The sequence below is a fragment of the Scardinius erythrophthalmus genome, assembly GCF_964197995.2.
Source record: "Scardinius erythrophthalmus genome assembly, chromosome: 11".
NCBI classification, from domain to species: Eukaryota; Metazoa; Chordata; class Actinopteri; order Cypriniformes; family Leuciscidae; genus Scardinius; species Scardinius erythrophthalmus.
Window position 1 is genome coordinate 9,655,465 of NC_138231.1, and position 18,529 is coordinate 9,673,993.

Consider the following 18,529-nt stretch of genomic DNA (forward strand, 5'->3'; position numbering starts at 1 on the left):
ACAAAAGTAGCATAATTCCCAGCTGTGAATTTATTAATCATACTATGCTGAAGGATTTATTAATATTTATAAACAAGGTCTTTGCCATTGGAAGACAACGACACAACGTCAAAGCCGCCTAATTTATATTCATAAGACAGATGTGTGTCATTGGGACGTTACCAAGTAACGTCACCGTGGCTTAATTAATATTCATAAGCCGACGCTTCGTCGTAGTAGGATTTGAGATTTCAGACCCGGAAGTGGTATAATAGTTACTCGCTCTGTTTTTAGTTTGTGAGTTTGAAACCGGACCGTGTGTGTTTGGCACAAATGGAAAGTTGACCGCTCGGGAATGGAAGATGACTCTTCCGTTCGTGTGAATGTCACCGCGCAAAATATGCCCGGTTATACCGGACGCGACGGGGAATCTGTCCATGTATCCAGCGGGATACGGAGCACTGATTTCGGCCAGGATGTCCGCTGCAGCGAGGCGAAGGTGTCATCATCATTATTGTCCTCGAAGGATGTTTTGGAATTTCATAAACACAAACATGAACCGGGAGGCAATAATAAAGAAAATAACGAGAGGGAAAACATAAGAGCCGTGGATATTTTAAGAAGGAATTTTGGTTCCATCAGAGATGCAGAAGATCCCAAAGACCTGGAGAAAGTAGGATCTGGCATCAAGCTGAACGATTTGGATCATGAAACGTATGATGAAAGGATGCAATGTAGCACAAAAAGTCTCCAACAAGACATGGAGAGCAACTCAAGATTGGGAAGTCCAGATGGGAATCATCATATTGATTATAATATTGATTTCAAGAGTGATGAAGATCCCAGCCAATCAAAAGAGCATGTTTACTGCACTGTATACTGTATTGCCAATGATAATTATAGGATACCTGTTGAGAAAACAACATCTGATCATGAGACTACATCATCATCATCAGATGTGCTGGTTTTACCTCCTGACTTGCCAAATTCAGAATTGGACCATGATCCCTATCCAGAGCCTTATACAGTCTCTGACCTGATGGAGTCTGGAATAAACCACTCTTATAATAATGCTGACAGCAGTTTATCTGTTGTGTTAACATGTCGCATTTGTCTTGATGACAAACAAATCATGCCGCTACACTGTTGCAAAAAGGCCGTTTGTGAAGAATGTCTGAAAAGATACATCATCTCGCAGGTATCCACATCCACCCCATTTCATTGCAAATTTATCCTTTCTTTTCAGCATTGAATAAAAAGTCTTGTTTTCGGTGATGTCCCTTTGTTTGTGCCTAATATGCCTCTACATGCCAGTAATGAGAATCACAGCCTCCTGAAGCTGTGAATCTGTGATCTTCATGTGCTTTCCAGTCTTTATACCCTGGTGCAGTGATGGTAATACTGTGATATATGGTACTGAATGATTACCATATTATGGTCTTTAATGTACACCAAGGTGGATGATCACCTGTCCGTCATCCGAATATTTGCTCTTTCTTATTGTTTGTCTTCTAATTATAGCATGTTTTTGTTTGTTAATGGAGAGGTTCTCTATTGTGCTTGTGAAAACGTTCTCAGCCTGTCCTGTCCTGCTTTAGAGAAGTGATGAATTTACTGTGTTCTGCCAAGACTGGCCTATGTGCTCATCACAGACTTTGTCATTAGTTCTCCCTTTGCTTCAGAGTACAGGCCCTTATTGTGTAACGCTGTGACTGTGCACTAGTCATGTCTGTGTGATATGAAAAAAAGAATGACCATATTTCTGAGTTCCTCAAAGATGCTTGACACACCAGCATGTGCTTAAATGAGTCTTGTGAGGGCTTTGGTGAAACTTTTTTTGTACTGTAATATGGAGTCACAGTGGTCAATTAGTCATTCAGACAATTTTAATTTGAAATTGTTAATGGTGGTGCTTTAATTTGCATGGTGTACTTTAGGTTTTGCAGTGGAAAAACCTCTTGGAAAAGTTGCATCTTTTAATTAATACCGCTATACCGCTAGTTACATATTTCAAACTTTTTTTTACTCCAATCAAAGAACAAAAAAGAACTTCGCCATGAGTATAGCCGACTTTTGACTGCTTAAGAAAGATGATACATATCTCAACTTGTGTTGTGTGACTAGAATTGCGACAATATCTAAAGATTGCAGACAGTGAAAAGGCGGCTTAAGAAATGCATCTGATCACATCAGATGAACCCCAAAACAACCCAAGATGCAAAAGGTATAGTTCACCCAAAATTAAAAATTCTGTCATCGTTTACTCACCCTTATGTTGTTCCAAACCTGTATGAATTGCTTTTTCCTGTGGAACACAAAAGAACATATGTTGAAGAATGTTGTGGTCCAAACAACATAAGACTGCTTCATTTGGTGTAGGATTTAGGCTACTATAAAAGTTTTCACTTAGAAATTGCTAGTAAATATCACAAACAGTTGCAAAGAAACGGTTAGTTACACATTAAATTAAACATGAGGTTTTAAGTAAATAGTATTTTCATGTAAAACACACCCCAATGATCTTTGTTTCAGTGACGACTTGCAATGGAAAATACTTTTTACAGCATTGACTTTCATTGTATGGATGTTAAAAAAAGCATTTTTCTCTTGTGTTCTATAAAAGAAAGAAAGTCATGCAGGTTTTGACATGACAATAAGGGTGAGTAATTGATCAAAGGATATTCATTTTTGTGTGAACTGCTCCTTTAAGGGGGTACTCCACTTTTTTTGGAAATAGGCTAATTTTACAACTCCCCCAGAGTTAAACAGTTGAGTTTTACCGTTTTCGAATCCATTCAGCCGAGTTTCTGAATATACTATGGAAGTCAATGAGACCAGAAACTGTCTGGTTACTGATATTCTTCTAAATATCAGAAACTCGGCTGAATGGATTCGAAAACGGTAAAACTCAACTGTTTAACTCTGGGGGAGTTGTAAAATGAGCCTATTTCCAAAAAAAGTGGAGTATCCCTTTAAGACCTCCATGTCACCCTTAACCAAAAACATACATTACTATATAGTTTATCACATCCCTAGTTTGGACGCAGTTCTGTAATATCAGGTTTTTAGAAAGAGGAAGAGGGTCTAGAGAAGGTTTTTTTTCGACCCCGTTGCAGTGAGTCATGACTGTGGCGAGGGGAGGAAGAACTTGTGCTGTAATTGATTGCTTAATCACTGAGCTCAGCCTCTCTGTGCCCTAATTACATTACATGACTGTTGGCTGGAAGGTCTGCGTGCGTTTTGCTGGCAACATAGAAACAATTTGCCCTTCTGGAGGGATCTTGTGGACATAATCGAGTAACGCTGGCTTGCCTGTTGCTTCTCTTCTCTCAAATCAGATTTATTGCCCCTGTGAATGATCTCGGGGGTCAGACAGAGGTTGATGTGATAATGATAGCCGTCTTTTGTGGCTGACGGTATTGGTGTAGTTTTGTCTTATTCATTCCCAAGCGGTAACTTGCGTTTGTTGATCTCACTTGGCCTGTTTAGCTGCACGCCTAGACCATTTTTCTCAACTCTGTTTTGGAGTGCACAATTATGAGATGATGCTGCCAAAAATAATTTTGTTTATATATCCGCTTGCAGATATATCGCCACTCCTCCCATTGTTGCAGCGTGTGTTTCGCTTTTCAGGGTCTTGCTGTAAAGACTGATTAGGCTACCTGTAAAACCTGTCTGTTTGAATAGTATCCAGTGACAGCTTTACAACTGTGTACAGCGTCATAGCGAGTTTCTGGTTCCAGCTACTTTTTGACTGAAAACTTCCTCTTTGCCTACGTGAGCTTTAGGCCTGAAAAGTTAATTGACGTGCAATCATATGCAGGCTATGTCTAGATGGAAATAATTTTTTTAAAGGGATAGTTCCCCCAAAAATGAAAATTCTGCCATCATTTTCTCACCCGTATGCCATTTCAACCCTGTATGACTTACGTTCTTCTGCAGAACACTAAGTTATTTTAAAAGATTGTCTTGTTTTTAACCACATTGAATTGAATTTTATAGACAAAAAGTTGCAACTTTCTTTAAAATCAGCGTTTCTGCATCTTTAAAAAAAATGAAGGCCTTAAAAAGGTCTTAAATCAGAGCAAAAAAGCCTTAAATTCATAAAGTCATGGCATTAAATGTTGCATGTACTGCATGAAAAATAAATATCTTCCTCAGTATTTTTGTCTTGCATTCCAGTATATCTTAACATTTTTAAATCAAGTTAAATTACTTGAGAAACAAAATGAAGACATTAACTCCCGGTTCACAGACACGGCTTAAGCCTAGTTCCAGACTAAGATGCATGTTTGAGCTGTTTTAACTGAAAGCAACTTGTACTGACATAACTTAAAATATGTTACTGCCATTGTTTTGCCTCAAAATGCACATCAGTAATGTTTTTTTCTAAGGCATGTTTATAAAAGCCACTTAAATGCCCTAACTTAACTAAGGTCTGATCCTGGCTTAATCTAAACTGTGAAACTGGGCCTAGGTTTTGCTTTTTTTTTTTTTTTTTTTAGTATGTCCATATTCTAGTGGTTGTGAGCAGGTATTCAAACCTTAAACAATTTTTTTCTTTTTTTTTCAAATGGATTAAAAAGTAATGGAGATCGGTAAGAAGTTTTATTTTGAAACTTTGAAGTGTTGCTAATACAACTCGTTGTGTTCTCCCTCGACATACATTTTGAGAACATATTGACAATCATGTTGTGTTCCCTTGACTTTATTCCTTCCGTTTTGGTCTTAAAAGGTCTTATATACCTTTATAAAACCTGAAGAAAACTTTCTTTTTTGGGTGAACTATCCCTTTAACATCTAAGTTTGAGTTAAGTTTCTGCTTTTGTTGTATGATTTCAGTTATCATTTGGGCACTTTTTCCTATTTTTTGAAGATGTCATTGCCAGTATCTTTTTGCAATCCTGCTTTTATTGCAATCGTTTTAAGGCCTGTGGTGTACATGATTTCAAAAGCAATTTAGATAAGCTCAAATGAATGCTATGAATATTGTTTGTAACCAGATGAAACGAATGGGTGAACGGTTAATGTGCACTTTTACTGAAAAGAAATGGCGAGAGGTCTGCACTACAAAAGACTCATTTAAATAGCTAATATTTAACTTCACAGAGCTACTGTTTCTCATTTCAGCCCTTTGTGTTGGGCTTGGCAAATGGGGCGACCAGTCTAAATGTCAGGTGCCTATGGCAAGGGCGTTTGGTTCATTCTTTGGAGTGATATTTCAGAATGCTGGCTTGTACTACTGAGTCCATTAGCTGCTTACTTATGTTTAAAGAGACATAGTCATAATATATGGTATATCTCTATTATGCCAACACAACTTTCAGAAAGATGACTGTGGTAACATCCGTCTCGTAATTTTGAAAAGAATGAGGTGCATTAGTGTTGTGGGCCATTCAGAACTGAATTCAGAATGACTTTTAAAGCAACACTAAGGAACATTTTTCTAACATTTTTCTTAGAACAACATACTCTACCTTGTCGGTGGACATCGTTCATTCCAAAGCCGGTACTAGATAAACAGCGAGTGTGCGTGCGACGGTAGGCTGTGGGCGGCGAAATTATTTACGACAGCGGTAATGGACAATTCCACTTCCAACCTGTAGGGCGACCGAAGAGGAAAAGTTCCTTAGTGTTGCTTTAAATTCCTAAAGTGAATTGAATTTGAATTAAGCTCAAAAACAGGATCCAGAACTGGTTTGTATTTTGAATATGAATTTATGTAATAAAAAAATAAACATTCATGTTGTGCATATGATAACATGTTTATGGGTAAGAATAAATTGCCTATAAACATGTAACCATAGCCAACCATAACCATATTTCTTCCAACATGTCATTTGTGGGTCTGAGTCTACTAATTTATTCAGATTTTTGTAGTTAATATTTTTAGCTGCATTGTTTCAAAGGAGATGAATAAAGAGACAACTTCTCAGAGCTGTCTAGTGTGCTGACAGCGTTTGGCACGGACTATTTCTGAGAGTTTGTGTCTTTTTAAATTCATTCCCTGTGAAGCAGCACTGCCATAGCCATCAAAACACTGCTTTTATAACAATTACATAGACTTCAACAATAAATTAGGACTTCTGTGATCGGCTGCTACGTGATTTGTTCATTATTATGCATAAACTGTGACTTCTTAGATTTAGTCTGCACTATTTTTTGATTGTTGCTCTATGTACAAAAGCTTCGATTATTTTCAGCATCATGAATGTATCAAGTTATAAATAGTTCAGATGTTTGTTTTTTAAATGTCTCAAGATCCCTCCATGTATATATGTGTGTGTGTGTGTATATGTGACTCTGGACCACAAAACCAGTCACATGGCTAAAAAATTTTAAATTGACATGTATACGTCATGTGGAAGCTGAATGAATAAGCTTTCCATTGATGTATGGTTTGTTAGGATAAGACAATATTTGGGCGAGATACAACTATTAGAAAATCTGGAATATTAGGGTGCAAAAAAATAAAAACATTGAGAAAATTTCCTTTAAAGTTGTCCATTTATGTTGGCGATTGTGCTGCATTCACTCACAAAAATACATGTTTTATATACTTACGGTAGGAAATTTACAAAATATCTTCATGGAACATGATCTTTACTTAATAGCCTAATGATTTTTGGCATAAAAGAAAAATCGATCATTTTGACCCAAACAATGTATTGTTGGCTATTGCCAAAAATATACCCGTGCGACTTGTGACTGGTTTTGTGATCCAGGGTCACATATATATAATGTACTTATACTGTATACATATTTTAGATGTATGCATGGGCGTGTGTGTGTATTCATGGTTTGTAATACAACAAACACTTTTAATTTTTAAGCCAAAACACTGTAGCTATCTAAAAAAAATACTGAATTTAAATGAGGATGATTTAGTCCAAATTAAATATTTGTATAATTTAGGGATGTTGTAATGATCCGTCTGGAGTTTATTAGTGAAATTCCTCTGGTGTGACTGTTGAATGTCGGTGAATTCCTCTGGTGTGACTGTTGAATGTCGGTGAATTCCTCTGGTGTGACTGTTGAATGTCGGTGAATTCCTCTGGTGTGACTGTTGATTGTCGGTGAATTCCTCTGGTGTGACTGTTGAATGTCAGTGAATTCCTTTTAACTCATAAATTATAGAGAATTCATAAAGGTAAACAATAGCCCAGCCCTGCACAGGAGCTCAGCTTAACCATGGTTCTTTTCAAAAACTCTAAATGACAGAAAATGGCCCAATAACTGTTGCAGTTGTATAGTGTTAGAGCTTTATTTGTTATTTTAATAAAGCCTTTGATTTATCTTTACTCTTGCACCGTGAAAGTTGCATTTAAAAGCCACAGTGGTGATGCCTAAACATTTTGGAAATGTCTGTCTGTCTGCTTTTCACTTTTTGCCTTGCTGTCAAGTCAAGTCGACTTTATTTACAGACCCTTTACAAAAAATTTGAATATCATGGAAAAGTTTATTTCCATAATGTCATTCAAAACGTTAAACTTCCATAGATTATAGATTCAGGGCCCACAACTTAAACGATTTCAAGTATTTAGTTGTTTATTTGTACATAATTTGGGCTTCCAGCTCATAAAACCCACGAAAACAGGATTTAAAAAAATTTGAATATTACATCAAATCACACAGTAATTACACAGTGATACCATGGTCATTGAACCAGGTTTTGGTTATTTTGCAGTGTGGGCAGGTGCAAATCCTGCTGGAAAATGAAGTCAGCATCTCCATAAAGCTTGTCTGCTGAAGGAAGCATGAAGTGCTCTGGAAATGTCCTGGTAGACGGCTGCGTTGAGTGGACAGCACAGTGGACCAATACCAGCCGATGACATGGCTCCCCAAACCAACACAGGCTGTGGAAACTTCACACTGGACTTCAAGCATCTTGGATTGTGTGCCTCTCCATTCTTCCTCCAGACTCTGGGACCTTGGTTTCCAAATGAGATGCAAAATTTGCACTCATCAGAAAAGAGGACTTTGGTCCACCGTGCTTTATTAAATCCAGAGTCAACGCAGCCGTCTACCAGGACATTTTCAGAGCACTTCATGCTTCCTTCATTTTCCAGCAGGATTTGTACCTTCCCCTACTGCCAAAAGAACCAAAACCTGGCTCAATGACCATGGTATCACTGTGTAATTACTGTGTGATTTGATGTAGCCTAATTTTTTTTTTGAATCCTTGAATAATTTTTTGAAATCCTGTTTTCGTGGGTTTTATGAGCTGGAAGCCCAAATTATGTACAAATAAACAACTAAATACTTGAAATCGTTTAAGTTGTGGGCCCTGAATCTATAATCTATGGAAGTAACGTTTTGAATGGAATTATGGAAATAAATAAACTTTTCCATGATATTCAAATTTTTTGGAAAGGGTCTGTATAGCCTAGCACTTTATACAAAGCAGCTTTACAGCAATATCAGGAAAATTATGCATTTCGGCTGTTGTTCAGCTGAAGTCAGTGTTGATACTGTACTGTATTGTAAATGCCTCATTAGATTTGATCTTTTATATGCAATCAAATCTTGTAATGTTTTCTAGGAGTACAGTATAGACGGCTTTACTGACCTTTGTAGGCTTGCAGAATAACTGATCCGTTTAAATGTATGAATGTATACACTTTCTGCTAGACTGAATGTTACCTACAACCTACTGTAATTGATATTCATGGGGCCTTAGATTAAAAAATGTGATCCAGTGCTGAAATTAGGTGCTGCAAGAAATCTGCTGAGGAAATGGAAAAAAAATCTTTGATTACTTTTTTTATGGATGCTATACTGAAAGTGTTTGGACACACGATTTACACCCTGAGGTGTTCATCCAAGCATGGTTTCTAATGCTGTGTGTTGCGTATGCAGCATAGTTTTCTTAAAAGTCATCTAAGGATAGGAACGCTCTTCTAGATTAAGTTAATCCATAACTGGTTTGTGTTAATATTAGAATATATGATTAACTAATATAAACTAGATGTGAAAGATAAGTGTCTCTCACTAAATTTCAGTGTTTCCCACAGCAGTTTGGTTTCTTTCATACTGTTGACTGGCTGTTTACCATAAAGAAAACTGATTTATGCTTAAATTCTGCACTCGATTTTACATCCATTAAATATCTTTCCAAGAAAATAGCCCACCTCAAGAGGCGGTGCTGGTCAATCAGAAAACATGCCAAAGTTGATACAGGATGCCAGCGTGTGACATGGCAGGCTGAAAATCAGACTCTCTGTCCATACTGAGAGGATTGTTCACGTATGCGGTGACTGCTGAGTGCCGTTATTGTGCTAGCTGTACGGTCGGCCCATTAGCAGCAGGCTGACAGGTGTAAAAAGGACCGGTGGGTGGCCCTGGGGGAGTGCGAGCACTGCTGTCACCAGTTGGTGCCACGTACTCAGGTAAGGGCTCTCATGGGAGTGTCAGATCTCATTAGGATCCCAAAGTAAACTCCAAGCACACCCTGCTTGCAGAATCTCACCTGCTGCGGGAACAAGACACCAGACAATCAGCCACGGGAGCCCTTGTCTCAACATGAGCATTGTTAGTGCTGTTTACTAAGACTATCTTTTGCATTAGTCAAGTGCGTCATTTATAAATGACTCAAGCAGCGTCCCTAAACTAGTACGAGCCTGTTCCAGCAGAGCTTAGGTAATCTGAAGTTGTGTCCCAAATGGCGTACTATAGAGTGTATACACTGTGCACTTATACAACGCAATATGTATTAATCCATCTATTATGTGAGGCTTAAATGGGTATTTTGTCGTCCAACATCGGAGTCTGATAGACCCTCCCCTTTGGCTACATAATAATCTGCAACAGTTTGAGTGCATGAAGTGTCCAACAATCTACATTTATTTATTTTTTTCCAGATAAATAAGTGCATCATTCGGGTATTGAAAGTGCGCTTTTTCTGGTTGGAATTTTTTATGTGAACACACTACTCACACTATTTATACTACAAAATGGTGCAAATTGGGACACACCTTGTTCTCACGGAGGTGATTTTGACGTACTTTTGAAAAATATCTCAGTGTGTCTTCTTGTATGTAAATGTATCCTGTATAATTAGGTTGATTTCAGGTTCAATTTGCCCTAATTGATTGTTTTTCTTAGATTTTTAAAGATGCATTTATGTACTCAAAAGCAGCTTGACGAAGAGCAGCAGAAACGATCTTAATAATACAAGGCTTGTGGCAAAACACTCAAAAAACAAAGGGCTGAATGTGTATGATTCTAGCGACTAAACTTTACCACCCCTAAAAAAAAATAGCCTACTAAATGACTAGTCACTTGCTGTATACTTTTGTGATTCATCACTAAAAGCAACCTTTTTTCTGTGAAACTCATACACAATTGACCCTAACTCAAGAGTTTCCACAGAACAAGGGTTATTATCTAGCATAGCCATATTTTAGGGATGTACAATGTGGTGGTATAGTAGTAAACCGAAAGTGGTAACTGTTGTCAACCTTTCCTGATGCTCACATCATGTAGGGACAGACGGAATCCAGTCTTGTCTAGATTGATCCAGAGTGCATTGCTTACAGATATCATAGCAGATTTTATTCCAGCGGATTTGTAACTACCCAAAACTTGCTCGAATTTTCAGACATCTAATGTCATCTCTTTTTATTGTCACCTCAGATAATGTCCACTAAATGTGTGCTTGAAATCCCAGCATAAAAATAGGAGAGCTGAGAGAAGATTATTTATTTGCGATGGGAGTGCTCGGTAATCCTGTCGTCCCAAAGGGGAGCCGAAAGAAGACGGGTGGGGACGTAATCCTCTCGCAGGGGAGGTGCCGATAGTCACAGTCCTGCAGCTGTAGGGCTGCACCAAAGCCCTGCAGTAGTATGAACAATGAGAATAAAATGAATCTCACTGATCCATGAGATCTTTTAACCCTCCAGGAGACTGGGAAAGGTCATTCAACACATATCCATTTATCAACAAATCATACCGCATTCAACCTGTTCAAACTAGTAGGAACGAGCCCCTAGGGTACCTTCCTACCTGAGCCATCTTCAGTCACAATTTACCATAGCCCAGTGATTGTTTGAGAAGGTGACGTTGATCATTGATTTGGAAGTACCTCGGGTATCGTGTTGGTTGTACAGTGGCTATTTGAGTTGCTTGTGTACACAGATTGGTTGGACTTCCTGCTGCTTGTGCACTAGCTTGTAATCACTGATTAAAACCCGCGATTTCCAAGAACGCTAAATCACTGTCCACACGTCACTGTGCAGTTAACCGTTTTCAAACAGGGTGGATTACATATTTAACTGCACATGGAGTCATCTAAAGGCTTAACGTTGCATTAAAGGAATGGTTCACCCAATAAGGTAAATTATCCCATGATTTACTCACGCTCAAGCCATTCTAGGTATAAATGACTTTCTTCTTTCAGCCAAACACAATCAGAGTTATATTAAATAATATCCTGGCTCTTCCCAGCTTTGTAATGGCATTGAATAGAGCTCCAAAAAGCTCTTCCACTGGGTTAATTAATAAATGCCTTCTGAAGTGAAGCGATGGGTTTTCGTAAGAAATATCCGCATTTGAAACTCGGTGGAAGGGTGACCTCTGACCTGACGTGTTCCTTAATGCTGCTGACGGTTATTTGCATTTTAGTCATGTGTAAATTTGGGTTTCTTTTAAGGTTCACGTGGGTCGGGCACACTTGGTGTGTCCCATCACGGAGTGCAGTGGTTACTTGGGGGAGAGCTTGGTGATTCCCCACCTGACCAGTGAGGAGCTTGCAAAATACAAGTACTTCTTGGAGCTGAGCAGACTGGACTCCAGCACAAAACCGTGTCCCCAGTGCAGCCTGTTTACTTCCCTGAAGGGTCGTAGCCAACAGACGTCCACCAAGATTGAACACAAGTATAAGGTTAGGTTTTTGTCCTTTCTGCAGTTAATTAGCTTAAATTGTTTGGAGTTACGTGCCTGAACTCTGATTTAGAGTGACTTTCTTTGGTAAAAGACATTCTTGAGTAAGCAAACTGTCTGTGTTTGTTGTGTCTTTAAATATTCCCCCTCAGATTCAGTGCTCAATGTGCCAGTTTGTTTGGTGTTTTAAATGCCATGCGCCCTGGCATGAAGGCCTGAAGTGTAGAGACTACAATAAAGGAGACAAACTGTTGCGTCACTGGGCCAGCGTCATCGAACATGGCCAGAGGAACGCTCAAAAGTGCCCACGCTGCAAGGTAATGAACGAACTCTACAAAACTGTTTTTTTATATATTTATTTTCAAATGTTATTTATTCCTGTGATGGCTGAATTTTCAGCAGTCATTACTCCAGTCTTCAGTGTCACATGATCATGATTTTTGAAACTTTTGGGGTTTTGAAACCCCAAACTTTTGGTGTAAAATTGGCTGTTGTCCATTGTTAATCTATGATACCCAATACATTAATGTTAACAAATTGAACCTTATAGGTTACCATTATATGCAAATGACCTACACTACCATTCAAAAGTTTGGGGTTGTGTATTGGGTATCATAGACTAACCATTTTTTACGGCAATTATTAATCTAGATTAATGTTAATTAATAACTATACTGTTGTTCATTGATTCATGTTCACTTGATATATTAATGTTAATTCATACAACTTGAAATGTAGATATTAGCATAAACATGAATAAATGCTGTAAAATAACTGGATGATATTTATGTTAGCTATTGCCTTAAATGAATAGTTCACTTAAAAATGAACATTCTGTCATCATTTACTCACCCTCAAGTTGTTTCAAACCTGTATGAGTTTCTTTCTTCTGCTGAACACAAAAGAAGATATTTTAAAGAATGTTGGTATTGGGAACCAAACGGTTGATGGACCCCATTGACTTTCATAGTATTATTTTTCCTACTATCGGGTACATCAACTGTCTGGATGGAAAATGTAAATTTAAAACCCATCTATCACACTTTTAGTGCCAGAAACTTGACTTACAACGCAAGTAGACTTGCTACAGAAACATAAAATATGGCTAATTTAAAAAGAATAGGAGGTACGTAGTTCGGATAAACAGGCAGTTAGTGTAAAAAAAGGAATGTTCCCATTTTAGACAGTGGAAAGGGATTGTTTTTCTTTTCCTTTCCTCTTGTCTAATTCTAATTACGGTCTTAGTAAACATGGCATTGCAGGAAGTCATAAGACTGGGGTGTGGGCAAAGTGATCCTAAATTAAAGTTCACTTGAGACCATTTTCTATCCACTGACACAATTTCAAGAGATCAACAAGCTCTACAAGGCGTTGCTGTTTTCCATCCAGACATTGGTGCTCTGCATTCATGGTGCTTTGGAGGACACATCAAAACATGGGCGTTTGACATACCTTCATACCTGAGCCAGATACCTGAGGGCTTAGCTAAGATCTTTCTTTTGAGAGCGAGTTTCTCAACCTATAATTCAGAGAAGTGCATTGTTTGTTGGAATAATTATCATTTTGTGAGCTTAGGCTTTCACTAATTGAACATATCAGTCACTGGCCCAGATTCAGGAAAATCTGCGCCACTAGCTCTTAGATCTGGCTAGAAATGTAACCAATATGTGGAAGAAGAAAAAAAATAGATGGCTGGCTGGTGCATCTTTGTGAATAGATTACTCATTGCCAGGATTATTTCTTCTCTATACCAACAGATTCACATTCAGAGAACGGAGGGCTGTGATCACATGACCTGCACACAGTGCAACACAAACTTTTGTTATCGATGTGGGGAGAAGTATAGGCATCTGCGTTTCTTTGGAGACCACACCTCCAACCTAAGTGTGTTTGGATGCAAGTACCGCTACCTGCCTGAGAAACCCCACCTGCGCCGGCTGGTCCGAGGCTCTGTTTGTAGTAAGTTGGATGCAAACTAATTTAAGTTCTTTCTATGTTAAAGATTTTTGTCACTAAAACAAAATGTCCTGACACAACTAGAGAACCTGAAAGAACAGTTTACACAACCCAGACCATGTTAGTTTAAAAACCTCCTGATAACGCCAGTTAGAAATGTTGCAGAGATATGACCGGCTCTATGATCTGCTTTTAGTTTGCATATCTCTGTGTGTGTACTTTACATAAGCCAGTGTTTGTGTGGTGTCCTCAGGCTAGTCCAGTGAACCATATGATACCCAACCATCCATACATCACAGACACAAGTGTTTGTTCCACAGGGTTCACTTTAACCAAGTGACTTGCTCAGAAAGACAAATGCACTCCATCCATGTCTCTTAAAGGGATAGTTCACTTTGAAATTCATTTTTGATATGTTTTAGCTTACCTCAAGGGCATCCAAGATGTAGGTGTCTTTTTTTCCGCAGTAGTTTCAATTTTGATATTTTTTAGGTCAAACCGTTCTTGTCTGTCAGTCATATAATGCAGGTCTGTGGTCACTGTCTCAAAACACAAGCACAGAGTCCAAATTAAAACAATTCCCCATCGTCCAAATGAAACAATTCCCCATCATAAGTACACATTGATGGCCTAAGACACGAAACGAGCGGTTTGTGTGAGAAAACGAACAGTATTTATATAGTTTTTAGCTCTTGAAAACAGCACACGTCCAAATGGTCTGACGGCGCGGGCGAGTATAGATGTATACATAGATGTCGCCTTGGCTACTGCAGTTCATTGGAACGAAACCGTAGCAAAGCGACATCTAGTGTATATATCTATGCGGGTATAGATGTATACACTAGATGTCGCCTTCGCTACTGCAGTTCATTGGAACGAAACCGTAGCCAAGGCGACATCTATGTATACATCTATACTCGCCCGCGCCGTCAGACCATTTGGACGTGTGCTGTTTTCAAGAGCTAAAAACTATATAAATACTGTTCGTTTTCTCACACAAACCGCTCGTTTCGTGTCTTAGGCCATCAATGTGTACTTATGATGGGGAATTGTTTCATTTGGACGATGGGGAATTGTTTTAATTTGGACTCTGTGCTTGTGTTTTGAGACAGTGACCATAGACCTGCATTATATGACTGACAGACAAGAACGGTTTGACCTAAAAATATCAAAATTGAAACTACTGCGGAAACAAAGACACCTACATCTTGGATGCCCTTGAGGTAAGCTAAAACATATCAAAAATTAATTTCAAAGTGAACTATCCCTTTAAGTCCAGAAGTAGATAAGAATTCTAAATGTGTTTGTTTTTGTGAGCCTGAATGGTTTTCTGCTGCTCATTCCACAGTGAGTAAAGTGCTGGTGGCTCCAGTGGTCATTGTCCTCGTGGTGGTCGTCGGAGCTCTGGCTTTGGTCGTAGGTAAGGAATGTGTAACGCTTCCTAAGTGAATCTTATAAACCCTGTCAGGAGCATCTCTGGGTTATATTGCATCCCACTAAATAAGATTTTATAATTATATTTGCTTTTTTTATCATTATATTTATGACAATAAAGCACCCCTCCCACCCAAATTCTCATTAACAAAATCAGTTCTATAATAAAAATATACAAATGGTTGTGACATTAAGCCATATGAATCTTGATATTAAAAAGTGTTGGTGAAATACAGAATTTTTTCCTTCAAAATTCCAAATGCTGGACAGGCAATAAGGACTGACTTATTGGGTATCATTTAAGACTGTATGGCCCAAGAAATTGATATTTTTTATATTATGGAATTAATTATTTAGATACATCTTGATAATATTTGCTAAAATATTGTCTTTAATTTATGCAGATTTTAATTGAATGATTGTTTTACTATATAACGGTGATAAGAATTAAAAAAAAAAAGTGTACAAAATAATTAATTTATTCCGGTGATTCAAAGCTGAATTTTCAGCATCATTACTCCAGTCTTCAGTGTCACATGATCCTTCAGAAATCATTCTAATATTCTGATTTGCTGCTCAAGAAACATTTCTGATTATTATCAATGTTGAAAACAGTTTTGTAAATTTTTCACGATTCTTTAATGAATAGAAAGTTCAAAAGAACAGTATTTATCTGAAATGGAAAGCTTTTGTAACATTATACACTACCCTCCAAATGTTTAGGGGTCAGTAAACCTTTTTTTTTTTTTTTAAGAAATTTATCATTCAGTAAGGATGCATTACATTGATAAAAAGTCAGTAAAGACGTATAATGTTACAAAAGAAATGCTAAAGGATCATGTGACATTGAAAACTGTAGTAATGATGCTGAAAATTTACCTTTGCATCACAGATAGAATACAAATAGAAAACTATGGAAGCTTGTTTCCGCCACAAAATAAAACATTTTAAAAGATAATTGCGACTTTTTATCTCACAATTGCGAGTTTACATCTCACAATTCTGACTTTATTTCTCAGAATTGCGAGATATAAAGTCAGAATTGCGTGAATTAAAGTCGCAATTGCATGTTATAAAGTTAGAATTGCAAGATATAAAGTCAGAATTGCGTGAAATAAAGTCGCAATTGCGGGATATAAAGTCAGAATTGCGTGTTATAAAGTCAGAATTCTGACTTTTTTTCTCACAATTGTGACTTTATATCACGCAATTCTGACTTTATAACACGCAATTGCGACTTTATATCTCGCAATTCTGACATCTTTTCTCAGAATTGTGAGATATAAACTCACAATTGTGAGATATAAAGTCCAATTCTAAGGAAAAAAAAGATGGATTTTTTCTTTTTCTTTTTTTTTTTACCTCAGAATAGTTAATATCTCACAATTCTGACTTTATAACACGCAATTGCAACTTTATATCTTGCAATTCTGACTTTATATCTCCCAATTCTGACTTTATTTCTCAGAATTGCGACTTTATATCTCGCAATTGCGACTTTATTTCTCAGAATTGCAACTTTATTTCTCACAATTCTGACTTCTATCTCGCAATTCTGAGAAAAAAAGTCACAATTCTGACTGATAAAAAGTCGCAATTATTATTCTGACTTTATAACACGCAATTGCAACTTTATATCTCCCAATTCCGACTTTATTTCTCAGAATTGCGACTTTATATCTCCCAATTCCGACTTTATTTCTCAGAATTGCGACTTTATATCTCGCAATTGCGACTTTATTTCTCAGAATTGCAACTTTATTTCTCACAATTCTGACTTCATATCTCGCAATTCTGAGAAAAAAAGTCACAATTCTGACAATAAAAAGTCGCTATTATTATTATTATTATTATTATTTATTTATTATTCAGTGGCGGAAACAAGCTTCCATAGAAAACAGTTATTTTAAATTGTAATAATATTTCACACAATTTTGGATCAAATAAATGCAGCCTTGGCAAGCATTACAGACTTCTTTTAAAAACATTTTAAAAAATGACTGATCCCAAACTTATTTCTATTTTTCTGTAAAGAACTTACTGGTACACATTACTTCAGACTGTGACTGTTTGACTAGATTAGTTGATGGTTGCAGTGTGACCGAGCTGTCCTGTGTTGTGACTGATCTCTCTTCAGGCTTGTTTGCTCTGCCTATCTACTACATCTGTAAGCGGAGGAGGAAGCGCTCACAGGGATCGGGTCGCTGGCTGTGCTGATTCAGCTTCGGTCATCCTGCTCAGGACCTGGACACACAAACAGACACCCCAAAATAGCCCTGGGTGCCAAGTGACCAAACACCGGCCACTTAGATACAACAATCACAACGTGCAGTTTTCCTGTTCGTTGCATCTCGTGAATATCTTCAATTGCACATTGACGCTCTCCTCCACATGACGTATTTGGCATCGTGATCAAAGACTAATTGAGGAGATTTAGTTTTAGAATGTTTTATTTATAAGCCCCCAAACTGATTTGAATTCAGTTAATTTTTAGGAATGGAACTAGACTCGTAATCATTTCCTGCTGGATGTGTAATGCAGTGGAGCCTCACAGTGTGAATTATATTGTTCTTTAATCTATTTATGACGTGCATCAGATGTTATAATCTGTAAGCGTTTAGTGCTTGATGATGGTGAGTTGCTGAATTAATGTCTGTCCCACTTTATCCCCTCTCGATCCCTCCCTCCCCTTCATGCTGTGCCAACATCCGCTGGAATTTGCATGATCAACAAAACACGTTTCTGTCTACTACACTGTGGAAAACAAAAGGTCCCGAATTACACGGAACCCAGAGCTCCACGCCAAGACATATAGGTCATCCAGGTCATGCAAATCAGTACTGTGTCATGGAAATGTGTCCACAAATCTAAAGCTGTAAACCAAACACAAAATACACTGGGGTCCAAAAGTCTGATACCTATTTTGCTTTTGTCTAATTTAGTATTTACATTTAAATTAGTTCACTCTAATTGTTATAGTGATAGTATAATTTGTAATATAAACATTTGTTTTCTAACTTAATTTTTAAATGTGTGTATTTGTATGTGTGTGTGTGTATGTGTGTGTATATATATATATATATGTGTGTGTGTATATATATATATATATATATAGTATATACATAATATATATATAGGCCTATATATTTATATATATACACATACACACACACATATATATATATAAATACACATAAATAATATTAACATTTGCTTTCAAACTATTTTTTTATATTTTTTTAAATGTTTATATATGTATTTAAGTACACATAATTTACTA

General features: G+C 37.4%; 1 protein-coding gene across 1 annotated transcript; it reads left to right on the top strand.

Annotated features, from left to right (window-relative positions):
• The first annotated feature begins 212 nt into the window (after window positions 1–212).
• rnf217 (ring finger protein 217) lies at window positions 213–18,268 on the top strand. The gene is made up of 6 exons (XM_081378944.1): window positions 213–1,177; window positions 11,630–11,860; window positions 12,012–12,176; window positions 13,617–13,818; window positions 15,164–15,235; window positions 17,387–18,268. The coding sequence occupies exons 1-6, from the start codon at window positions 335–337 to the stop codon at window positions 17,464–17,466; spliced, it is 1,593 nt and encodes a 530-aa protein (XP_081235070.1). The 5' UTR covers window positions 213–334; the 3' UTR covers window positions 17,467–18,268.
• The last annotated feature ends 261 nt before the right edge of the window (window positions 18,269–18,529 follow it).

Excerpts from the sequence above, each read along its gene's own strand:
- rnf217 (XM_081378944.1), top strand. The coding sequence starts at position 335 with ATGGAAGATGACTCTTCCGTTCGTGTGAATGTCACCGCGCAAAATATG. Across the intron at positions 1,178-11,629 it reads AAAGATACATCATCTCGCAG|GTTCACGTGGGTCGGGCACA; the intron begins GTATCCACATCC and ends GTTTCTTTTAAG. Across the intron at positions 13,819-15,163 it reads GGTCCGAGGCTCTGTTTGTA|TGAGTAAAGTGCTGGTGGCT; the intron begins GTAAGTTGGATG and ends CTCATTCCACAG.